At 42.0% G+C, this 26,353-nt stretch overlaps 1 protein-coding gene across 1 annotated transcript in view; it reads left to right on the top strand.

Annotated features, from left to right (window-relative positions):
* Positions 1-26,353, top strand: part of BRINP1 (BMP/retinoic acid inducible neural specific 1) — an 89,016-nt gene that overhangs the window by 46,564 nt on the left and 16,099 nt on the right. The window contains exons 3-5 of the mRNA XM_062590977.1: positions 14,451-14,641; positions 19,915-20,084; positions 21,426-21,531. Of these exons, the coding sequence (XP_062446961.1) occupies positions 14,451-14,641; positions 19,915-20,084; positions 21,426-21,531 (467 nt within the window). The remainder of the gene's footprint in view (positions 1-14,450; positions 14,642-19,914; positions 20,085-21,425; positions 21,532-26,353) is intronic.

Below are 26,353 nucleotides of genomic sequence, written 5' to 3'. Positions count from 1 at the left end.
TTTTTAATAGCAGCAGGGACTGTTGCAATCATCTAATATAAAGCTAATCTGTGTTTAGAGCATTTCTTTGCTGCATGTGGCTCAGATCTAGTCAGGAGAAGTGGAACAGCTAAACTACCCCCAAGATAACCTGGGGCTCTTATATTAATCTCTGCAAACACTGTCACTGTCACTGTCCTGCAGCTTGGCCCCTGTCACTGGCCATGCCCCTCTGAGTTTCTTTCTCATGCTTCGTACTCCTGCTGGAGTGAGTCACAGATATAATCTATGGAATATAAACATGATTTTATAATAAGTTTTCTATGCAGCCAGGATAAAATGCCAAACAGAATCAGAAAACAATCAGTCAGAGAAAATCAGCACTGCTGATGAGTGCGCTGCTTGTAATGGTTCACTGCCCAGGAAGATTGAGGCTTTAAATACAACCACCAGCTGCCCGTTTAAACACGGGGATAAGCGGAGCAAGGAGAGACCTGCAGACAGGGGGATGTGGCTCAGGGAGATGCGAATAGCCAGTATTTCTCCTATTGAGAGTCAATGGATGCTGTGGCTTTAAGTTAAAATAGAAGCAGCATCAGAGCTGAAAAAGGCCCCTTAGTATGGATCTCTGCTTCTTGTATCTAGAGATCAGCAAATATGCTGAGAGCTGGACTTGGTAAGTAACAGTGCAAAGAATAGGGACAAATAAGGCTACTACAGGGCTGACATTTGAGTGGGAGAAACATGCACTTATTGTGGAGGCCTCTGGGTGATGCTCTTGCACAGGGCCATATAATTGATTCTTCCTGCTATATGCAGTTTTAGGGTGACTCTCTTCCCCCATATGGCTTGGGACAGCCTCTGCCCTGAATAAGCTGAAGTTTACATCACAATCTGCATCTTGCAGTAATAAGGAGACTTGAAGGACTCTAAATCTGTAAGATTTAGCAAGATGTAACAGTTGGGGGGGAAGGAAAGGAGTGGAAACTGGAAAACATGAAGAGGGGAAGCAACTTTGTCAAAGAGCAGGAAGAAGAAGAGAATGGAGGGCTTCACTAGGGATGGGGGTGTTAGAAAGCATCCTAGTGTGCCAGTTGGCATCTTGGTTCCACCAGCTTCTTGTCCTGGTTCTGGTCAGCGGCAGGAGGTTCAGGAGAGTGAGCAAATGGCAGGACTGTACCCCAGCACACCAACAGCTAGCCCATTGCAAGGAAACAGTCTTTGTCCTATCCCCCTTCTTCCTGACACTTGCACAGATGCTAGGAGTTTTGTGGTTTCCAGCTCGTGTCACAAAACACTGGAACCAGTTCCCTACCAGAACTCATGGATGGTTTTGCAAATTTGTAAGACATGGGGTACATCTCCTTTTTCCTAGGTGCACCAGATTTGAGTCGTGCAATTGTATAGCTTTCAACTGCATTTAAAAAAATAATAAGAATAGTCTGTCTTTTAAGCTTGCAAAGAAAAGCCTGAAAATATGAGCCTTAAAGCCTCAAAACCCAAAAGGCAAATAAAAATCATTTCAGATACTGTTGTTTTGTTCAGTAGATAAATATGTATTTACATGCATGTGTTTCAGTATTCTGGGATCCAGTTCGTTATTTCCGAGCACAGGCTCAGAGGCGCAATAGCACACAATCCCTTATTCAGCCATACGGCTCTAGCTGACACATAGGCTTTTGTATTGCTCAGGCCTTACCCACTGAAATATCCATGCAGGGTGGTCTCCTCCTTAGCCTTTCTGCAGCATCTGATCCCCTAGATGAGGCTTTCAATACCTTAGAGAGATTTTGAGTCTGACTTGAACAAAAAATATCTATCATGAAAGAAAGTAGTGCAAGAAAGATGGGAAGAACTAACCCTTTAGAAGCTCCCACCTGAACTCTGTAGAGGATTTCTGAGCTGCAGAAAAGGTACAGTGCAAGTATCTGCCAAGCCAAAATGAAAACCCAACAGGTAAGAGACCTTGCTGAAGAACACTTCTCCTTCACCCTCTAGTTCTCTCCCTCAAGCAGCTCCCTACTAAACTCAAAAAAAAAAAAAAAAAAAAAGCAAATAAACAAACAAAAAAGCATCCCACATAGCTAACATCTCTTGCCTCCTTATATAATTTGAAAGGTGGGGCTGTAATTCTTCACATCTGGCCTTACTGCATCTCCCTGCATGCAGGGAAGAGCCCTGCATGCAGGGAAGATAATTGTGCCCTCTCCTCAACAGAGAGGATCAGCTCCAGCCCTCTTCCCAAAGCCCCCTACTTGCTGCAGGAGTCCAGCTGCCTTTTGAGACTGTCTTTGTATGCCGAGCTGGATCCTGCCTGTGCTGACATCAAGGGGATTTTGCTCTTAACTTCCCTAGGACCTGAATTTTACATCTAGACCTTAGCATGTATGCGGATTTTTCTTTGTAGATAAATTAAGTGATTCATGTAGATAGGTGCTTATGTGGTTCTGCATGCATCGCAGAGCAATTAGTGTTTTGCATGTACTGGCCTTCCATTGAGCGCTCTTCATCATGCTACAGTTTTTGGTGTAACAACCCTTATTGGCTATTCTAGGTGTGCTTGAGGCTCAGTCAGCTATGGAAGCACTTTGGTGCGGTCCTTTTTACAAAAGGTACCAAAATAGCTCACCTATATCATCTGACCATATTATATTCATAAAAACATAGGAATTCAGACAGACCCAACTAGAGGTGGTACACATCAGTGTAGCTGGAGGCCTCAGTGTTCTACAACCTTCTCTCCTAGAACATCTGGCACCTTCTTGTTTGCTAATTTGAACACAACTGAGTTGACAATCAACATAACCTTCCCAAAGGAAGTGGTTTGCATTTCATTAGATTGATTTCCCAGCCTTCAGAGTCTTATTACCTTGTAGAAGATAAATGTCATGTGTGTGCATTTGATCTCTCTCTCTCTCTCTCTCTCTCTTTCTCTCTCTCTCTCATATTTGCTAGAGAACAAGTCCAACACCCTTCTTTTGGCAGGACTCCAACTCAGGTTCATGATTTTCAACCACTTGCTCTTGTGTCCCCCCACTGGGACTGGGATTTGGCAATCTACATAGAGTGGTATTTTTTAAGAAAGACCTTCACTTCCTGCCTCTCCTATTCTCCATAGCTCTTGTGGGGCTATGTTTGCATGTTGCCACTGCTACGAGGTCCAAGCTGTATTCCTCTTTCCTAAGGCACTATAATTTTGTCATTGCTGATGAGATGCCTTAGTCTGGGTTAATTCTGTTCATACCTCTGCTATATACTGGATCACTCATTTGGATAAGTTGTTCATCTCTCGTTCCCTTAGTTTCTCCATCCATGATGACTCACTTGTTTAAAATGTACTTTGAGATTCATATATCAAAGTCACAGAGTAACAGTTAAAGGGAGAAGGACTTGTGATTGGGAAATTGCTAAACACATGCCTGAATAACCAACTTCTCCAAAGCATCATAAACAGATGCTAGAAAACAAAGCAACTACGTTCACAAGTCCCTGTTCTGTGGATGAGACAGGACAAAAATAAAGCTTTTCATTTATGAAATGTTACACAGAAAGCATAGTTGTATTTTTTATTGCGGGCCACTTTGCAGCATGCAAAAAGATTGCTTTTCTTGAAGAGTTTGTGAATTTTTATTTTATTGTAGTCTTTTTATTTCTTCCATCAAAACATGTCTGAGTTTGAAATAGCATGACTAGGAATGAAAATTAAATACATCAAAACTGATTTTTGTTGAAATGAGATTTTGGAGCAACAGGGGAACATTCAAGGCTTTCTCACTGCTTGTGTTCATTTTTTTGCTTAAGAAGGATGTAGTCTGAGGAAATGGGTCACCTTTTTCCTAGAGAAATTTTCTTCAATTTTACTATAATTCTGAAATGTCACAGGCTTTTTGGGACAGTTTTTTGATCTTGAACTAAACACAAATCTCTCACTATGGATGTCTTGAATTTTCCTGCACCTATTCTCTGCAGCCCAATTTTTTAGACCTTCACATATCATTTTATACCCTTTAATAGCAGTTTCGGGTCCAGTTACTATCTAAATGCTATGCTGGGAGGTGACAGTCTCTGTATATAGCCACTGTATATATCATGGCTTGCTGGATGTTACTGTTGACATAGGAATACCTAATGAGTTGGCCCGATTGGAACAGCACAGCTTGGAAACTAAAGTCATACAGAGCCACAGAGCTCAGAATCAAAGCACAGAAATAGATGTCCTGAGGAGCCATGACAAGGAACCACCATTTTCTCCTAAACAAACTAGTTAGAAATAATGTTGAAATATTACATGAATAATGTAGCAAAGATCAATGTGAGGCTTTGTGGGAAGGAAGGTAGTTTTATTTTATGACAAAACCCGTTTCACTCACTCCTTTACATATATAGGCACAAGTGTTTTGTTCAAGTTTACTTGTGATGGCAAAGGCAATGAAGGAGGTTTAGCTCAGCTGGTTAGCGCGTGACACTGCTAATGCCAAAGTTGCGGGTTCAATCCCCATATGGGCTATGCTGAGGGTTGGACTAGATGATCTCAAGAGGTCCCTCCCAACCTTACCTTTCTATGATTATCTATGCCAGCTATTGAGTCCCTCTCACACCTCATGGGTTATCCTGATGCTGGTGACCATGTGTTGGATGACCATGCATCCTTAGGAGCAGACAGCAATCAGTCCCTCCAGCCTGTTGCATCTCTGCAAGTCATTATTTCCCTAAGTACTCTCTACCACAGCCTAGAAAATCCCCCTCTGTGGGGACCCCCCAGGTCATTTCCTTCCATCTGAAGGATATTCCCAAGCAGGGGAGGCAACACACCCCCTTCACTTCACTTAACCTGGGCAAGAGCCCCTCAGCCGGCCCATAGCCCAGCTTTCTTCACGTAAACAAGTAGCTTTGCCTACTGGCTGTCCAAGTCACCCACTACTGCCTGCCTCACAAGGCTGCTAGTCTCTCCATCAGCTGAGGATGACTCAGGGGAAGAGGGGGTGGCAGAGGAGACAGTACTGCCACCACTGCCAGTCTGTGCATTTCTCTTGCTGAGCCATGCCCAGGCAGTTCTGCCATGGCTGCCTTGGGAGGCACAGTTGGATGTAGAAAACTGACAGGATGTGAGCTGTAAAGACAGGATGAGCTTTGTATTTAAAAATGCTCTTTTTCCCTCCTGATACAGTGAATCTGAACCTTTGCCAAGTGAGTAGCACAACTGACCTGAGGGTGATGATGGCTCTGTTTTTCTAACAACAATTCAAGTTTTGAAACACAGTTGCATGCTGCGTTGGAGACAATTCTGTGCTTTTTGAGCAGAAAGGCAGAAAATTCTGTGCTTTTTGAGCAAAAAGGCAATCAAGGGTAAATTTCTGATACTTACTCTCTCAGTATTGTCAAGTGCTGTGCTTAAGTTACCAGCAGTGCATTAGTCAGATACCCTAGCTTGTAACATGAGAAATTAAGGTTCAGTTCCACTTTCTCGCAGTTTTTTCATTTGAGTCTACTGCAATTCATAATAAGTAAAGAGCAAACCTTGGGGCTGTCGTGTCACAGGCTGAGGTTATCAGCCTGAGATAACTAAAATTAGGGGAAAAAGACCACAGTCCAAGCACCTGTATCTCCAGAAATGAAGCAAGTGTAATTTAATGCAACGTAATTTAAAGAAGCTGTTCTTGTTATAGCATTTGATTCATGTTGTTGTGCTCACAAGAACGCTAGTAGGCAATGGTGACCTAGTTTAGATGGTGAATTTTGGGGCAGGGCAGGCCTGGCTTGTTGAGAGGCTACATGGGGTAGAGTGTGCTCACCACAATTGAGGGTGAACATATGCTCCCCTGGATGGTCTGTTCTGTGCTCTATAAATTAAAATCTGTCTCTCTGTCTTCCACTGCACATTTGCTTTCCAAAATAATAGACTTCTATATTTTCAAGTTCTATTAAACCATATGAGAGGGGACTTCATGCAGACTTATCTCAAGGGACTTCATGAGTTTAATCCTCTGATCTATTAGAGTCCAAACACTTCATCATGGTAAGGTCCCCTTTTTCTTCTTACAAGTGGTTACAGTATACAACTGACAATTTAGGGCCTATTCCCGTCTATATGTCCCATGCTCCTACACAATATTAGTCAAGTCTCTCACCATCCCCTGTGTCTTCCTTTCCAACTTGTCATATCTGACTGGCTGTTTTATACTACGAGCTGTCTGGACAGGATCTTATGTTTGTGTAGGAGTGTACACGAAGAAGGGAATTAGAAGAAGCGTGGAGAAGACAAACAAAAATAGTACTGATTGTCCCAGGTTCCCTCAAGACTGTCTAAAACTCCATCAATGACTCAGATGTTTCCCTCACCATCTGTTGCCTCAAAAATTAAAACAAGTTTGTGACAGCTCGTTGACTTCCCAGGATCTACTTGATCCTGTGTTCTGATCAAGGCCAAAGCAACACAGATCCAAGACATCATGCTGCGAAAAGAAGTATCAATGCCCTTGTAGTCATAGACCTACAAATGCCTGGTCATAGATGAGTTCCTCTAGGCTAGCTCAGATATTTTAGTGAAGAATTGTTCTGGCTACATCTGTTGTGATTTTTATCATAATCTCCAGTGAAGGAATAGGTATCTCTATAGCATCCATTTCAGAGCTTAGAGTATTGGACCTGGCAGCCAAATAACAACCTCAGTAGCTTAATAAATCATGTCTAGGTTAGGCAAGTTTTTAGGAAGAAAACAACAGAACACTTACTACTGTTGCTAATGTTTGTTAAGCTGCAGTGGTGCTAACAACGCTGGGAGCCCTTGTAGAGATGTCACTCTGGCTTCTAGCGGCCAGCATCAACCGCTATGTAAATTGCAGTGGCTCAGAAGAAACGCCGTCAGCCCAGAACAGTTGAAATGGTGTTAACAGTAATGGGAACTAGTTAAATACAAGTCTCCAGGGTAAATGAGGCTTAAGTAGAGTGGTGTTGGAAAGGACATGTCTAGTGCCCGAAGTATTTGCTCTTTGCAATGAAACCTGCACAAAGAGCATTATGGGGAAGCTGAGTGGAAAAAATGTCCCACAAGCAGTTTGTACTATTAAATGATGTGTGTGATGAAAGGTAACTGTACCAGCTGACTCTCATGAAATAAGGGAACAGATCAATAGATGACCTGTGAAGGTAGCTGGTGAGTTTCTCTGTGCTGGAGAAGATGAGAAGTTACCATATTCTAGCAGAAAGAGCAGAAACATCTAACTAGGAGGTCACACAATTCAGTTGAGGAGGTAGTAACTTAGTCCAATGTGTTTGCTTGTGATTGTCTGACCAAAATGGTAGCTATGATTAGATGGGAAGTCTAGCAATGACCAAATCTAATGACTTGTCTTTTAATTTGTGTTTACCTATCCTGAAATCCTCTGCTTTGATCATATAGTAATAAATTCATTCTAGATTCATCTTTTTTTAAAACAAATCAGTCTTCCTAGCACCCAACAGTTACATGTCCCCTTCTAAGAGACCCAGGCATAATCACATCCTAACAGAGAATACAAGACTCAGAATCATGTTCATCTGACTAGTTTTTAATTCAGTCCTAGAACAATCTGTTTACAAAGATACTTTCAAGGTCACATGAAATCCACCTAACTTTGAAATCATTTTCTTTCTTATTGCTTCTTGCAAACTTTGGGTTTTTTTTTTAAGAATATTTAACGGGCTAAAGTGATTGCCTGGAGAAGAGGGAGTTCTTGAGGCTTCAGAGAGCAAAACCAAGGCTAAACACACTTTTTTTCTTCCCTGAGGAAAAGTATTCAGTAGTCAAATAGCATTGTTTTATTTTTGCCATATGATTCTACTGAGTGGCCTTTCCTTTGGATTCAGTCGTATCCCACATAAATGCTTCTATAAAAATAAGACTACTGTGGACAGCACAGACTTTATCAATATATCAAAGGTCAATCTATCTTATTCACCTGCCAGCTGTTATATATCAGCCTGCCTGGTTGTTACGTAAAATGCTGTCAGACTTTCAGCTTAAGTGATTTCTTTTCATACTTCTGTGGAATTAGATTTTGGATTTTTTTTCTCTCTATTTCTTATGGCAGAGATTCATCCTCTGTCTAATTTGGGACTCATTTAAATCTATGAACTGGAGTTTTCTTAAAGAGATTAGGGGGATGAGTGCCAAACCCTCACAGGAACCAAATTCCTACAGGCCTTTTTAAGAACTCAGCTTTAAAGGCTGACTTATTCATGCTGGCCTAGACAGAGAACAAGCCAGGTTGCAGAAAAAAATCCTAAAGGAATATTGTACTGCTCAGCCTGGACCTGTTTGGGATTTTGAGGACACAGACTAGAAATAAAAAAATCATCAATCCCATCATGACCATAGATACCATAGTACATAGGTATCATAGTACAGATTCACGATAAACCAGATTTGGCAGCAAATAACACGGATTATAGTGCTGTTTTCCTGCTGGTATCCTGCCCCCATGGCATTGTTTGCAGAGTTAAGGGCTCACGGTATCTGTAGCACATACAATCATAGAATCAGTAAGGGTAGAAGGGACCTCCGGAGATCATCCAGTCCAACCCTCAAGCGAGTGGCCCATATAGGGATCGAACCCGTGACCTTGGCATTACTAGCACCACACTCTAACCAATTGAGCTAAACCTAACCCCCAGCAATGTGGAAGCTTCCAGTAACCTGGAAGCTCTATCATCCTGGGGACCAAAGGCAACTACTTCTTTGTGCAACCCCTGACTGGGACAATTAGACTGAGAAAAACACATCTGTTGTAGGGGCATCAGGGAGGATTCTAGAGAACTTTGGGCTCAGTTCCTGATGCCAACACAATACTTGTGTGCTACCCTAGGCAAGGTCTAAAATCCCTCTATGGTTTAGTTCACACTAATGCTAACAGCTAGTAATACTTTTCTGCAACATAGCGATGACCAAAAATGTCTTTTATAAATGGTTGTGAGGTTCTTGGATGAAAACAAGGGACAGAGACATATCTAGGTAGTTGTCTCTTACATATATATCCAAAACCCAGGAGAACACGAAGGCTCTGGAAATGAGTTCTCTCTCTGACCTGGGATCTCGCTGACACCAAATCAATAATGTACGCAATATGCCAGGTAGTGGACAATAAGCAGCGATTATACCTTGCTGTTACTGAAGAGCGTGTTGCTGTGTTTGTAAAGGCTCTGTCTGCACATCACCTATGGGAGCAGTTGATGGCTTTTGAGTTATGATCTGTAAAAAATATAAGGAACTGCTGAGCAGAAAAAAGGTGGTGACTTTACCCTTCCCAGTTCCTAGGGAGTTGGTTTTAGTCCATGGAGCTGGGTCTGTTTACTGAATGTGCACTGTACGTGGGATATACTAACTGCCCTGCAGGCCCTGAAGGCGACATATGCAGCAGCCAAGGAGCAGGAGGTGCTGGGATGTACTAGTTAGCATGACAGTTCTGGGCTTTGCTCAGTGTCTTCCTGCTCTGTTTTTGTTTTGTTTTGTTTTTTGTTTTTCTTTTTTTTTCAAACAGACTCTGTCTCGCTCATTGTTTAATGCATTTAATCTCTCTTTGGTTTCAAGCGACGGCCCCTGAGGTCTCTATTGAACTTGTTTCTTCACTTACATCCTTTGGTTGTCTTGGCTGTTTGAAAATGGGGAACTTAATTTGCTCCGACGGCCTCTCTGTTTCAGGCTTCTCTCCCTGGATAGAGATATTCATGCCCTTGGACTCTCCTAGCCTCTCTGCTGGTACAGTGAGGGGTCTGGGTAATGTGCCCATCTCAGGCTTTTGACATTTCCTCCCTCCTCAGCACCTTCCCCCCCCCCTTTTTTGTGGTTCCCTGGAGGTGTCATAGTGCTAACGAGTGCTGAGACATCCCTAGTGACTCCCTCTGTCTCAGACATGCATGGCCTTGATGGCTAGTTCATTAACGCGAACTCTGGAGGGGCAAGTATTTTCACAGATACAGCCATATATAAATAAAATATATCCCCTTACTGTGACAGAGAGGAAGGCCTGAAACAGGCCTATTTGCCTCCCTGATTCTACTGTACATAGATCATCTCTTCCTCTTGCTCCCTTCCCCCATTAGGCATTAGCAGCTAGACACTTCCAACCCCTTCTGGCCATTAGGAGGGTAGACTCTTCAGTGCTTCCATCAGGCATTAGATAGCAGACTCCCCTCCACTGACCTGGCAGGCATTTTCCTGTGTACACTCTACATTAGCATGGGCTGTCTACCCTGGCGAGACATTAGAGCATAAACAAGTGCCCCTCCCCTCCTACTCAGACGTTAGGTCATAGTTTCTCCTTATCCCGTCTCTGCATCAGGGATACAGAGTCTTCCTTCTCCTTGTTAAAAGGTTTATCTCTTTCCTCCTGAAGCCCTTAAAAGCTTACCCACTGGCAGATATTCAAGTCCTTGCTAGAGATTTCCCTTAAGGGCCAGAAGACTGTACTAATCCCAGCTGTCTCATGGAATACCATCATAATCATGGTCAACTCTTTGCAATTTCTTCACCTGGAAAACTAGCAAACAACAGTGCATTTTTTCTCTTTTATAGAGTGCCTGGAGCCTGGTGGAGTCCTTACCTGTGCTTTCCAGCCAGTGGCATTAAGACTATGGTGACACTGATGCTTCTGAGAAACAATGATCACTGAAATGGCTTCTGAGAACATTTGCTGCAAATTAAAAATTCAGTGCTGCTTTGTACGTGTCATCCATGAATCCAAGGTCTTGATGGATCCTCCAGTGATTCATGGATACACGAATTCTATGTTGCCAAATAGATGGGAGTATGTTTATCTAGTCCTGTGCCCTGGCTTCAGTTTTGGCCAATAGTAGCTGCTTCTGCAGAAAATGCAATTAAGTCTGGCATTGAAAGTTAATAGAAAACCTGCTGTTGGAAATGTTTCTTCACAGACTTCAAGCGTTACAGGTTGGATCATCCCCTAAGGCAGAGGGTATACTATTCCTTGCAAATCTCTTATTTTTGTTTTATCACCTCAATAATTGTAGGTGATTTCATTAGCCATATTCTTTAATGTCAAGTCCATTTTTCAAAATTGTACCATGATCTTGGCCTCAGGTGCATCCTACAGCATGGAGTTCTATGAGTTGCATGAAAGATTGCTAGTATTCATACAATTGCTTTCAATGTGCAATATTCTGAGATATGGTAAGCCAAGTTTTAAATGTGGACATCTATTTTTGCTCATTAATCAACAAGCTAAACAATATCACCTCATTTGCTTGACCAGTCCCAACCAAGCAACAAACACAGAGTCCTGCCAAATACTACACCAAAACATAAAAAACAGCTTGAAAAATGTCACTAAGTAAATTCAAATAATGCATAAATTAGAGGGAATTGTAACTCGCTCATGGATATTCTATGAGCAGAAGATAAACATCTAAGTAAGTTGTATAAATTATTCATCATAAAGTATTTGCTCAGCTTTTCTCATCAGCTATGAAAGCCACACATCCAGGCATTTGGAGAGGATAATAGAACTGTGGCTTTTACCTCAGTGATATGCCTTAGGATCAGAAAACTCTAGGGATGGACTGTGTGCAGAAAGACCAAGTGGAAAAACTCTCCTGCACTATGATGTTTTTGATGTGAATGTGGATTCTGCTAAGGGCTTGTCTGCCATATGAATGGGAACTGCAATTTTCCCTTGATAGCAGGCAAGATTGGAGATAGAGCAATAATTTCTTTTAAACTCCTCCTTTTGCCTCCTGCTGGTGGTGTCATAACGTTGGACCTGATGTATAAAATGAACCCAGGCTCCCCTTGAACAAATTATTTACCAAATTGTCATTTTTACGTTCCTATCTTCTCTCATCTTTATAGCCCACTACTTTGCAGTCTTTGATCCCATCTGTATTGGGGTTAGGTTTAGCTCAGTTGGTTAGAGCTTGGTGCTAATAATGCCAAGGTTGTGGTTCAATCCCTGTACGGGCCACTCGTTTGAGTGTTGGACTAGATGATCTCCAGAGGTCCCTTCCATCCTTACCAATTCTATGATCACTAGTTACTGTGCCCCTCTCCATCCATCCTTCAGTAGGGATTCTGATCTATCAATAGGGCATCACTTAGTTGCATGTTTCAGCTCCATTGTCTTTTCTTTGGAATAGATATCTTGACAGCAACAAAAGCAAATCCTCTCTACCTTGTCTAGGAATATGAAGTATTTCCACACTCCTTTCTGTGGAATGTGCTGGCTCAGAAGGACTGAAGCCCCTCCTGACTTTACTAATAATGCTTACAGGAAGCAGCAATCTGGGAGCAGAAGTGTGCTTGTGTTTCACAGGAGCCAACAATTGTTTCTTTGGAGAGGAAGCACAGATGGCATTTTTCCCACTTTGATCCTCATGACAGGGACAAGGGTATCTCTATTTATTATAAAACCTTCATCACAATAGTAACATTGGCTGTCCTTTAGTATCCAGATCTGCATCTTTACATGTAGTGTAACTGCTCTAACCTGAAGGAATCATTCATGCAAAGGTACCACCTTCATATAAAGGTGATTTCATTCTCCAGCCAGGTTTTAGATTACTGCTTTAACCATGAATGAGCTGCAGCAACCTCTCTCTGTCATGTCAGAAATAGGCTTTACTCTTAGGGCTCTAACTCTTCTCCAAAGCAACCATAAGAATCCCAAATGTATATCTTCCACAGATACTAAGTATTGGACTTTTACACAACTCTGGGAGAGTAGAGCTATATTCTAACTGTAATATGCTCATACAGTAAATATAAGGACCTTCCTAATGTACTTGTCATCTACGGAGAGCTTGGAAGTCAATGATCCGTCTCTTCTTCCTTCCTAGTACTAAAGTCCTGGTGTGTTTTTTGGGAGGGGGGAGGAGGGGCTCTTTCGCAGAGATTTTTCTGGAGAAGACCAATGTTTCTGCAGTTTTCAAGGTCTAACACTAATGACTCTTAGGATATAGTAAGAAGAGGTGTTCTGTTTTGGGATTTTTATTTGGCTTGTGAAAGCCTAGGGGTTGCAGAGAGGGGATAGCTCTGGGGTAAGGAGACATTTTGAAAAAGAAGGCTGGTATTTTGTTATTTTAATGAAAGCTACTGCTGTTAGACAGCCTGGGGAGTTGTGATGGGATGCAATCAAGATAAATATATGCATAATTGCATTAAGTAAAATAACCTAACAGGCATAAAATAGAGTGGGTGTAGAACCAACCTGAGAACAAAGAGATTTGGCTTGTGATCCTGGCTTTGCAACAGACTTACTGGCATCTCCTAAATCTGCATCCATGTCAGGTTCTTTACCAGCAAAGTGGGACTGCTAGTTCTGCTTGACACACATTGATAGAAAATGCCATGTCACTGCCAGATATTGTCATTCCTATTATTTAAGTGATTTTTTTTTTCTTAAATCTGATTTACAGGAATAAGTAAATGAAAAGGGACAGAGAAGCCTGTGACTCAATTATCTGGAAGACGGTTTAAGACAGTGCATGTGCATCACAGGAGAGTGGTTATAAATAATACCTTTTCCTTTTAAGAAGGCTCTTCTTGATATTTTTCAAAGGACATTAATAGTTTTCTCATTCTTTAGGTGCTCAGCTGGTGATATATTTTAGAGGCCCAATTTTTAGATCACATGTGTGCAAGGTTTCTCCATATCTTTCCTTTTTGTTGTTTCAAAATGGATACCTACAATAAGGATTTGCTTTTGCAAATTAGCAATAATTTTGCAATTAGATTTATTTTTTCCAGTTGCTATCAGTTTAAAAGAGAGGATTTTAAAATGACTTTATGGGTTTTCAATAAAATAAAATAAAATAAAGAAAGTAAAACAAACACAACCTCCATTTTCATCCTGGCCTCTGCTCATATCTGAATTGATCCTTTTAGAAGGGTTATCAAGAGTTGTTCTTTTTCTTTTCTTTTCTTTTTTTTTTTTTTTCCAAAATTATCTTTTCTGTACAACCTAGTGCTGAAAGATAAAGATGTTCTGAGTTTTGCAAAAGCAGGAGCTTTGACTAGCAGGAAGACTTGGGGACACAGAGACATAAGGACATAGCAGCAATCACACTGGACTGGACATAAAGTCTATCTAGTCAAATAGCTTTTTTTCTAACAGGAACCAGAATTTGCTGCTTTAAGGAATGAAATAAGACTCCAATGTGTGTGAGGGTGAAAGGAATAGCCTGCTCCCTTCATAGAGGTGTGCAGCACTTTACAAGGCATCTCTGGAGACCCTGAAGCTACCTCCTCATTAGCCCAGACCCTCCTCCTCAAGATGTGTTGTTATTGTGCAGTAATGTCTCGCTTTTCCTCTTTTCCTTCCTCTCCCCCTTCTGTCTAGCCTCGTGGCCTCACGTGTGTATCCATGCAGGGCTGTCCAGCAGGATTGTCCCCTTCACCACCCTTGTTCCCTTCCCCTGATGGTTATCCCTGCCCACCTAGACTCGCAGCCTCACCCCTGTTGTGTTCCTGTGTTGTCGTGTAGGGAGTTTGCCCGTTGGAAGGTGAGGAACACAGCCATCGAGCGGAGGGACCTGCTCCACAACCCACTGCCCCTGATGCCTGAGTTTCAGAGGAGCATCCGCCTGCTGGGCAGGAGACCCACCACACAGCAGTTCATTGATACCATCATCAAAAAGTACGGCACCCACATCCTCATCTCTGCCACCCTAGGAGGTAAGTTGCAGGTTGGCCTATTTTCTTTCATAGGTGTCAGTGGTGAGGTGGCAAGAGCACAGGACAGCATCTGCAAACCTTCCAGATGGAGGCTGGCTAGCAGCATAGAGCCGGGCCACAGCTTCCCCTGCCACAGCTCCTCTCCTCTGCAGGCAGTATGAAAATCCCAAGAGTATGAATAGCCTTTGCAAATGAATTCAGAGTGCCATACGTGGAAGTGCTGCCTCTGTGATACGTGTGCTCCTGTGCTCCTTTGACAACAGTACGAGTATCAGTGTGCGTCAAGATAAACATGCTTCATTTACCAGTGGAGTCTCTCTATGAATTCAGTGCCCCCATCCTTAATTTGACAATGGAGCGTGTCGATCCCTCTTTTTCAGAACACAACAAAATGCAGGGAGAGAAGCATCCTTTCTCACTGGATTTGGAAGAGCTCCAGGAAAAGGGAATTCAAGGAGTTGGACAGGGAGGCAACGCAGCAGGGCAAAAGATAGCCAGAAAAGCCTGTGCTGAATGCAGAAGTGAAAGCAGTAACATGGACTAGGCTTCTGGAAAAAAAATGTTAAGTTAAATGTAAAATATATACACAAGGACTGCAGAGGTTTTCATGTGTGAGTGGATTATGTCAGTGGTGGAACAAGATAGAGAACTGCAGGGCCGTTAACTCATACGTATGCACTGCTACTGTTGCTGCATAAACCTTTCAAGTTCTAAATACTGAAAATAGGAGGGGTGAAAATCAGCAGCTCTTCCTGAAATTTCCTGTTGATTTGCTTTCTCTTGCAGTTTTTATTGCCCCTTTGGAGTGTGCATTTAAATAGATTTCTGTTAAAAACTAGTATCCTTACAGAAAATGTTGCAATGATGAAGGGTCTAACTTTTTAGTACAAGGTTGGTTGCTATTGCCTCTCATAATGTACATGGCTTCCAGCCTTGCCACATGGAGCAGTGATTGCGAAGTCTGTAGTGAACTTTGAGGAATTTTTGGCCATCCGTCTGTTCCCTAAACATTCTGCAGACAATCGGATGAGACATGGATGAGATTAGATGTGTGCATGTGATTCATGCACAAATTAGGTGATAGGTAAATTGGCATGGTTCCACTGATGTCAAATGGCCTTTCTTGCTGCAAGCGTCCTTCAAAGAACCTCAAGCTGCAGTTTCAGTCCATCCGCTCAAATCTGGCCACTCCATCAGCAAGAAGTGTAAGAGAGCACAGGTTTCCATGAATGGAAGAGCATGAGTGAGTGCATGGATCAGTCCTTTAAGAAATCCATGTAGAGATAAACTCCTGTCTGTTGAGGAAATAGCTCCTCAGGGCGATATTTTACACAGCCAAAACCAGTCAAGTAAGAAACCAGAGAGATTGTGAGAGTTTTGTTTGTGGGTTTATTTTTTTTTCTATTGAGATGCTTTCTTTTTTTCCTTTCCTTTTCTTTTCTTTTTTCTTTTTTCTTTTTCTTTTTCTTTTTTTTTCTTTTGCCTTTCACATCTCTAGAAATTCCAAATAAGAGAGACCTTCAATGGTGAAATATATTTTTAATTTTGCCTGGGTGAGGTTGTGAATTATTCACAGTGGCTTGTTTCTTCTCTTGACTTTACAACACAACAATTTTAAATATGCAGAGGCTTGTAATGGGAGCCGGTGTTGGAGGGGAGTGCTGAATGCTCTTATCAGTCCAGAGCATAGTGAACGATGGTGGGGGGAGAGAGGAAGGATTTATCTCAGCAATGGCAATCCTAAAGAAGATGCAGATGAATCTGAACATGCATTATGCAAGGAGGACACTCAGTAATCAGAGTTTGTGTGCTAAACAAGACCACTGTGATATCAAACCAGACATCTCCTGGGAGATGCTGTCACCCTTGCTCTCTCAAGACCTCAATTCTCTCAGAAAAGTTACAAAAATTCTGCTTTGGATTACAGTGATTTGTCGTTTAGCCGAATGTCTTTTTAGGTTGTAAGTGAGAGGCAAATGTGTAAGAAACATTTTTGCTTTTAATTGCCAGCTATTGCATGGGCTCCAGGAGCCTCAGTGGTGGCTCAGATCAGCCCAAGCTGAATACAACAGCTATTTTCACACCTAGCCACATGAGGAACAATTCTGGTGCTTTTCAGCTGCAGAGAAGGCAGGTTCCTCCCCCTCCCCCCTTTCCCCTGCTCTCCCCCTACCCTCCAGGCCTAATAGTCAGATCTGCTCCAGTTTAGTTCTGACAAAGAGATTGGTGAAGGGTCATTTTGAGGGCATCCATGCTCTAGGATGGAGCACACAGAGCTGAGAGCCAATTTGCAGTGAAAGCCCTGAAGGAAAGGCAACTTTGAACATAGTATCAGCTTAATAAACGAGAAATTAAGACTTAATAATGCAGCAAAAGTCTATTAACCTCTCTTGAGCTAAGGGTTGCTTTCTCACATACACTCTCCATGGGGATGCTGTACTTTTCCTAGTCTGTGCTCGTGTACACAGAATAGATTTCCAGCAAATAGCATTTCTGCTCAGCCCCCTTTCAGTCCTAGGGACAATACTTGTCCCTCAAGGGAAGTATCAAGCCTCACAGGCTTTTCTTTCCTCTTCTTTTTTCTTCCTCTTCCTCCCAGTGGAGGGGTCCAAACACCTCACGGAAGAAAAATGGCAGCTTCTGCTGGGAGAACGTACTGCTCGCCACTTCCCTAAAGCAAAGGCTGCTCCTGTCAAATGCCTAGGAGCTGTCTCAGTGACTCCTTGCCTGCTTCCTGTCCAGTCACCCAAGGCTAACAGTGCATCTCCTGGTGATTTGTAACCTTCATTACCATCTGAGGACTTTACTTGCTGGAGATTCAAGCCAGGCTTCTTGTTTTTTTCCTGTCCAGGGGATCTCTAGTCTCAGCATTCCACCAGCTGCCAATGAACTAGAATCTGGACTAAAGAGGTCTTGATTTTTGTGCCTAGGCTACTAAAAGGAAGGTAGTATTTTTCCAGGGGAGGGGAGGTAGAAGCAAGCTGTTTTTAAGATTCAAATACTGGTGGAATTGAAAAAGAATTGACGCCTGTATCCCATGGATTCCTTGGGAATTGCAGCTAGGGTCACTTATTCCAGGTCTTCCCTTTCCTTTCCCAGCCTTATGAAATGGAGGCAAAGCACCACTTACATCTGCTGCATCTCCATGCAGGTGGATGCTTTTACTACGTGCTAGCTCCAAGTACAATACGTCCACACCCATTCACCCCATCTGCCCCAGGCCCCTCGGCTAATTCTCCCATGCAGCTATCTTTTCACTGGCAAATAAGTTGTCTCATGAAAATTCAGTCTGACCTTCCTTCAAGTTCCTCTGCAAAACTCGCCTCAGTGATGAAACCTGAAAAAACATTGACAGCAGCCAGGCATCTGGTGTGCTGCAATCGCTGTTTCTCACACTAATCACAGTCATCTTATTACTTTGTGCTTCCCCGTCCGTTTGTTGTACACACCTGTTGTGTCTCATCAGATACTTGGATTTTAAATCTTTGGGGACAAGAACCATCTTTCTGCTATTTGTGTGGATAAAGCCTGAAATGACAGAGCCACGATCCCTCTACATACTGCTCAACGAATAATTATAACAATGATAAAGAAAATAAAAACCGGTAATTTTTCAAGGGAAAATGTTCTTATGAATAGTAATAATGATGATACCGTAACTAATATGACTTTGATCATGGTCAGAAAATAATACGTTGTTTTTAACAAATTATTAAAGAGAGAAAGTTTTACATGCCAAACTTTTCCACTTAGCTTCCTTGAAGCCAGTTAAAAGATTTCAGCTGATCATTTCTTTTCATAAAAGGTATCTTCTTTCCACCAAAAAATCTGCATTTTTCATGTCAAAGCCAAAGGCTCAATCCTAAATATATTAATTGCTTGAAAAACTAAAATCCAATAAAAATATTTTGATTTTCATCCAGAGTATTTTAGGGTTTTTTTCAGGCATTTGGCTTCCAGATAAGAGCTGGAAATTTTCCAGGGAAAAAGGGAGGGGTTACTCTCTCTCTTTTTTTTTTTTTTTTTTTTTTCATGTATGCAATAAAAGAAATGATTTGGACAAAACAAATTATTTCAGCTAATAAGAATTTTTAAGGAAAGTAAGTGCTTGCTCTCCAAAAAAAAAAAAAAAAAAAAAAAAAAAAAATAGCTGAAGAGCAAAATATTTCTTGGCCTAAAAAGTGGTGATGCATTTTTGACCATCCTAGTACCGCCAGTGGCAATGTATTCATCAGTGGTTCATCTATCAAATCAGAACAAGCACCATTATTCTCATTAAGAGAGCTATGTAGAAATGGCACATTCCTACCCTAAGTGTCTATTCTGTTCATTTATTAAAATCAGAGCTTCACATGTTAGAGAAGCAGGATGGTATTCTACCTTTTACTCCTTCTAGCTCTATAAAACTAGCCTTCTGTTAAGAATGAACTGGATTTTAATGTGGCTTACACAGCACAAATTGAATTTTTAAGTAAATATATACTTTGTGTCCTTTTCACATGTTTCCTTTGGTCCAGGCTTCTGCTAATGTTCAGGATGTCTGGTTCTGTCGGGATCCTAACTTCCCTCCTTGATTCTCTGTGGTTACCTGCTCAGGTTCACCCACTTCTTGTTCCTAATCTTTCACTTTCCACTTAAATTCACTAAATGAGACTCTAGGAGAGAAAACAAAGCTCAGCTTTCTCATTTACTCTTTGATCTGTTTGCTCCCCCTCACTCATCCCCACTTACTCTTTTGCATGGCCAGTGGAAGCCGAAGAGGTGCTATTAGCATTTGTTTGTCCTCTGTACCCTCCTACATACTTATGTCCTATCTGCAACTTAAATCACCATTTATTCTTTCTGTAAATCAGATCAGAGACTTGCATAAGAGTGGCATCCACTCCAGTCAGGTGTGCATCATTCTAGATGTACTGCCCACGGAGAAAAGCATTTTTCAAGTGGGCCAAATGGCCTGAAACCATTCCAGCAGTTATGAGGCAGCTACGTTGATTAACAACCAGATTAAAATGTTATTTACTGAATTCAGTGGAGGTGATCTACAGCTATAGTGGATCTAGCCTTTTTCAGCTGAATAGAGGAGGCTCATTTATACTGCACTGAGGTTCTGGCCCTATGGTACTAGTGAGGAAGCCTAGATTCATTTAAGAAAGCTTTAGATTTAGGACTTTGCCTTCTATAAGTACAGCATGTGATACTACGCAATTCTGTTGAGGTCACCCTAAATGGCAGCCTCTGGGCACCACTGACAGCTCCTTTTCTTTCCGCTGCAGGAGAGGAAGCCTTGACCATGTATATGGACAAAAGCCGACTTGACAGAAAGTCAGGAAACGCTACCCAGAGTGTCGAAGCATTGCACCAGCTTGCCTCCTCCTACTTCGTAGATCGTGATGGCACCATGAGGAGACTCCATGAGATCCAGATCTCTACCGGAGCAATCAAGGTACTGAATCTTGCCACAGGAAGAGAAAGGGGATAGTGTTTCTATATCAGTACTATAGGGATATGGGGCAGGGCTTCACCATTCCAGTGTAATGTCTTTCCTGACCACAATAAGTTGCTTTGCACTGATTTCCTTTGTATGAGTTGTTCTGTTACAGTCCTTACCAAACTGATCTCTCCCTGGCCAGTAATGTTTGGGAAGAAGGTGAGCTTTCATAGTGATGGTTATGTAAGAGACTACGAGAGGAGGTTTCTGCTGATGTGTGGCAGTGACCTCTGAAAAGCCATATGCCCATTGTAGGAAGGAGGAGAGGGAACAGATATTCCAGATTGGCAGAGCAGCTTGGAAAGGACAGGCAGCTCTGTGAACTGGCCAAACCCATGCGGCCTGGAAGTATTTTCCTCTTGCAGTATATCAACTTCTGTTAAGTATCTCTCAGCTGAATTAACTACAAGAAAAGGTGAAAAACTCAGTGTGGCATTACCAAGGCATATGGAATGAAACGGGGAGCAGGAAGGAAGGGAAGCTACTCAGAGCATACAAAATAAGGAAAATGGCTCTGCAGACAAAGGCTGCCTTTCCTGAAAGCAATCATCCTATACTAGGGAAGGATTAAATTGTTGCAGAGCTCACTCCAGGAAAATGATGTGGATGGAGTCATCACTGTTAGCCATTTCTGAAAGGTTTCAGCTTCTGTTATTGTACTATGGTGTCTCATGGCTGAGTCTGTTTCCTCCTGGATGGGAAATTGGATTGAAATATTGAAAGAGTGACAGTAGATAATCGCCCTTTGTGAATTCAGGAAGGGCAGCTCTCCTCCAAGGCTGGAAACAGCTACAACCACAGTAGCAATATTGCAGGTCATCTGCATCTCAATCTATCCTCAGTGTGATGGTGTGCACATATGTTGTGGGAGCACTAGGCATCATTGCTGGTTGGCAAACTATCTTTTCATCTTGTTTTCAAATAAGATAAGCTAGCAAATAACTCCTCTACTGGCTGCTGCTGTTCTCCAGTAGAGATCCTCTATGAGAAACATCAATATGCAGGACACTTTTGCCAATCCCAGAATAATATATATTGCCAATCCCAGAATAACATATAGTACTATACAGAAAGTAGGCACAATTCTCTCTTTTTCTCCAGCTTGTGTGTGCATTAAGCATTAGCAATATCTGTCCAGTGAGAGACATTTTTCTCAGCTATGTAAGATGTATTTTGGATTGCGTTAGCTGGTGATGGTAGGTCATGATATCACAAGGTCTGAAGCTACCTGGGGAAGATGCAATGCTGCAGACAAAGGGAACAATCCTTTCTCTCTTTTTCTATGTTGTGCTTTAGGTAACAGAAACACGGACTGGCCCTCTGGGCTGTAACAGCTATGACAATCTGGACTCTGTGAGTTCTGTCCTTCTGCAAAGCACTGAGAGCAAACTCCATCTGCAAGGTAGGGAAGAAGAGAGAGGGGCAGGCAATAAAGGGAATTGGGGAGGGAATGAAAAGAAAGAGGGATGGCTTTGTTTCTAGTCTTCTTTTCTCCTGTTTGCTATGATCACTTTATGTGTTGTAAGTTCCTTGATGCAGGACTAGTGGCATCCTGTGGCTTCATATGATGGCTGGCACAACGTATTCATGCTTGTGACAGGGGCTGAGCTAAAGGCACATGAAGCCGGAGACTGGAGCCTAACAAAGTGCCTAGATACTTCAGGTGCCCAGTTACCTTCAAATTTTGATGGACTTCTGACTTCTGTATACATACACTGATATAAACAAATATGACCTTTTCCATTAATATTGAAGGGACATACTGTCCATGTCTCTCTTTGTTCCTCTCAAATTGCTGATCTGCGTAAGAGGTTTGCAGATTAGCTTTTGGGACTCTCTAATGAACATAATCTTTGAGAAGAGTCGCAAAGGTTTTATTTGGAGGCTGGAAGCCATGGCTTCAGTCCCAGTTGGGGAGCTAGTCCAGAAGTCAACAGATAGAGGTCATGACCGAACTGATAAATAAATACATGCTGGTTAGCAAGAAGTCAAATTCAGTAGGAGAAAATTCACTGGGTATGTAATTTACTAAGGTTATCCTCAAGTTTTTTGATGAAATAAAGAAATACGGGATTTAATTGCTCATTTGCCCAGATGGTTTTATTTCTGGAATCCTCATACTTGCACAAATTTTAATTTTTCAGATGAATGGGCTACATTACATCTTCCGCTTTGAATATAATTTGGCAAGTACTGTTTTAATCTTGGTTTCACAGAAACTGAGTTTCATTTACTGAGTCATGTTGCGGGGATATTATTATTATTGTTATCATTTGCCTTTAAAAATAATAGGTAGGTTGCTTTCACTGTTCTAGTGGTTATCTAAATCACTGAACTCTGGTGCTTACCTAATTAACAATAAACAAATTGAGGCTTTTTTATATACTGTGGTGGTGGCTAGTGGCAATCAAAACCTGAGGATGATACATCAGGTGCCTAGGTACCCAGACAAACAGACAGACAGCTTGATCTATAGGTAGACAAACTGGGAAGTAAGTAAATCAATAGATCTCTACTGGGTATATGATGCTAAACAGAAGAAGCAAAAAAGCAAGGTGGCTGGGAGAGGGCAGGAGCTAGAGGAAGATTTAAGGGGGAAGTGAGATGCATGAGGCTGTACTTCTGATGGGAGGAGACAAAGATGTCATCTGTGGGTCCTCATGGATCAACCACATGTGGATTTCATGGCATGACATGGGGCAGACGCAGACCATACCTGAGTGAAGGGAGACAGCAAAGGAGGGGGGAACGTGAGAGCTCTTCCTACTAGAACAAAGTGACCTTTCAAGCTACCCCTGAGTCTTTTCCAGCTAATCTGAAGTGTGGTTCTTGGGATAATTACCCAGGATCCTTCCGCTGCTCTGAGAGACCTCATTAGGAATTAGTCACAGGGCTGTAGGTAATGGATCGTGACCGAGTGTCCTCTGATCTGATTAGCAGCCGACCATGAGCTGCTGACAGAAATCCACGTTACTACCTTTGTGTCACTCTGGCTAGGAGGCCAGCTCAATAAAAGAGCAGCATGTTCATGACAGGGAGAATTTCTGCTTCCGAACTAGCTTGCTGCAGCCCAGCTCTGAATTTTCAGAGTCATATCCTATTGGAGCTGTGATGGTCAGACCCAGAGCCAAACTATCTTCACGCTTGTGTGCAGAGCTTGGGCAGCTCAGTCAGTTCTGAAATTTAGAGGTGGAACTGAATTTATGCAAAGTGCAGGGTGTGTAGTGGGGGCCCAGACTGGCCAGAATCACTAATTCATAAAGGAGTATCTGCGTGGGCCTGACATACATGTACGTCCAGACTGGGTGCCTGCACTAGGGTATACGTAGAGGTGTATTTATCACAGTAGCACAGGAGGTTTTACCCTTTCCCTAGCGCTAGTGGGGGCAGATTCCCCAGTCCTATGCATAGGACATTGCATGCTCATGCTACTCTCCTAAGAAGTGGGGGGGGGGGGGGGGGGGATCCTCCTGGGTGCTGGGATCTTGTGGGCATCTGTGCTCACTCGCACTCCATTTACTCTTATCCCTGCAGCTGGCACAACACCGTTCCTTCCACCTGCCTCGCTGTCCACTATGGCTGATGCACAAGCTGCCTGTGCTGCCTAAGAGAAAAATAAGCCAGGGGTGGGAAGGGGAAAATATGAACAACTCTATGGCAAACTGTTGAGAAACAGGAATTCCTTTTTCCTGGAAAAGACTTCTGGACTGAAATTTTAAAATTTGGCTGAAAAAATCAACATTTTTAAATGTTCTTGGAAATTAAAATTCCAGAGATAAATTCTTTTGAGAAGTCAGACATTTTATGTTAATATTGTAGCATGGCACTATTTCAATAAGGTAAAATCCTTCTGTGCTATTATAAACATTGCAACATTAAACAGGACATATTGTGTATTGGGTAGCTTGTTACATCAAAATTGGTAATAGAATATTAAAATTCACATCACAATTAATATTAAAGTCTTCACAGAACCAGGCAGAATGACAAAGCAAAACATTTTAGTGAAATAAAGTGAGGAAATATGAAAAATGCATTTAGACCTTTCCCTGTCAAAAGCGCTTTTGGAGTCAACATGTTCTCACAGAATGCTTCAATGAAACTGCATTTTCAACAGAGAACTCTTCTATGGAAAAATGTTTCAAATAGCTCTAATTTAGAGCTGGGGAAATTTACCTCTTTTAATGTAGGAAGCCTTTTATATACAATCTAAAGCCAAACATTTCTCTCTAATAGTTTTTCTAGGTGAATTAAGGACATGTTCGCTTGTCAAACCCTTCGTATTTTCTCTGTAGTTATCTAAACCAAACCTACACTGAATCTGTTCTCTTCTTAATTTTTAAAGAGGAACTTTACACTTCAGAGTAGCAGAACTCCTCCTTCTGATCAGCCAGATACCTTCAAAAATAATATATTCTGCCTAATGCTAGTTACCAGAAAACATGCTTTCCACACGTTAGCAGCTCCTGAGCCAGCCAGTGGAGGAGGAACGGCTACCTTGTGTACCCTGGGTTGGACTGAGGTGTTCCCCCTTACAAAAATGGTCCAGTAAGACCAATTAAAGACCTAATTTTTTAGGCCGGGTTGCCTCCTTGCTTGACTGCTCAGACGAGGTTGCTTTATCAGTAGATGACACTGAAGGACTGAAAAGAAACATTTATGTTCACAATAATTGAAGAAAATTCGTAGAAAATGAAACCGTACCATGAGGTCTGAGGATGAGGCGGGCAGCAGGACTTCTCTGGTTTGCTTGTGAGGATGGCCAGCCACAAGGTGCTCCATGGGGCTGAAAATCTGTGACTATTCTTGAGACTATGGCTTTTCTGCTTCAAAAATGGCAACTGAGGCACTCAGAGCAGTGATTGCCACAAGTATGGCTTTCCTACATCCTCATGTTTATAAAACTTATCTTGAAAATGGTTATTCACACATATTTTTACCAATAGCTGAAATCAACTCATTTTCAGCAATATTTAGTCATTGAGCATGCTACAGAAATACATATGAATGATGGAAGAGGGTGTCTGGGCTGGGTGTGATGCTACTGTCCTGACAGATTTAATACCATGCTAGGATCTGATCACAAGGATATTTGATATAAAAACATTGATCTGAGTACGCCTATGTCTGGGTATTTATGTGTATGTCAAAGTACGAATGTGAAAGTAAGCACAGCTGTATTTCAGCAACCCTAACACTGATTTCTTCTGTAAGCTGGAAGGTCTCTGAATAACACTCAATTCCTGCAGTACATTTACAGTTTGGAAGTCATAGTTCTGTGTTTGCTGTATATACACTTGTGTTCTGATGAGCAGCTCAATTTGTGTGTATCACTTGTGTTCCTGGCCTAAGCCGTATTTGAGTAAGTGCTTCTTGTTAAATGCTCCAATTAGCTGCATGGATTTCAGTAGAACTGCTTATCTGTTTAAAGTTAAGTATTTATATAAGTGTTTTGCTGAATTGGGGCTAAATATATAGCAGGCCTGATTAACACTTAAACAAAGAGTCTTTTATGCTGCCATGTGAACATGAAATGATTTCTACAGAGATAGTTTTCTTGGAAAGACTTTTTAGAAACCGTGAGCTTTACAGAGAAAAAGCAATCTGCATGAGACACCCCTGCAGTGTCACGTGGGGCCAGGTTTTATTTTGGAGATTACAGGATATTTAGGTTTCTGTATGAACTGGGACACACAGTGTACGTCTCTGTGAACATCATCGAGTGCACAGTTGTCCTATATGAATGAGAATAAAGCTAGACACCCCAAGCGAGAGTGTGCAGGCAAGTAGAAGCCTAGGTGTGACCAGGGCATCAGAGTATTCAGCTTTCAACAGCAAGTGCATTTCCTACAAGTTTGTTTCTTTTAACCCTCTCCCCTCTAAGGAGGTGGGAGGAAGCTGAGACCAGACAGCATGTTGGTGCTGTTATCCAAGTTAAAAATCAAAGAGAAATTATGGTGAACTAAGAGCTTGCGAGCATTTGGGCTTAACTTTCAAGGGCGGGGCCAGGGCAAGCTGCTCCTCCAGGAAGCAAACAGTAGAAAGATTTATTCATGGAGCCTGGACCATGAATAAATAGAGTCAATGCACATCAAGGAGTTCAGGCGCCACTCCTGTGAGCTTGAAATTTCCACGAGTACACCAGCCTTCAGGCTCTCCAGGCTTCTTCTGTTATTCACCATTCTCCAACAGCGCGGCATTTTCTTTCCATACTGAAGAAAAGC

The sequence above is a fragment of the Rhea pennata genome, chromosome 18 (genome assembly GCF_028389875.1).
Source record: "Rhea pennata isolate bPtePen1 chromosome 18, bPtePen1.pri, whole genome shotgun sequence".
In the NCBI taxonomy this organism is placed as follows: Eukaryota; Metazoa; Chordata; class Aves; order Rheiformes; family Rheidae; genus Rhea; species Rhea pennata.
Note: the sequence above shows the minus strand (reverse complement) of the source record. Positions and strands in the feature narration are given on the sequence as shown.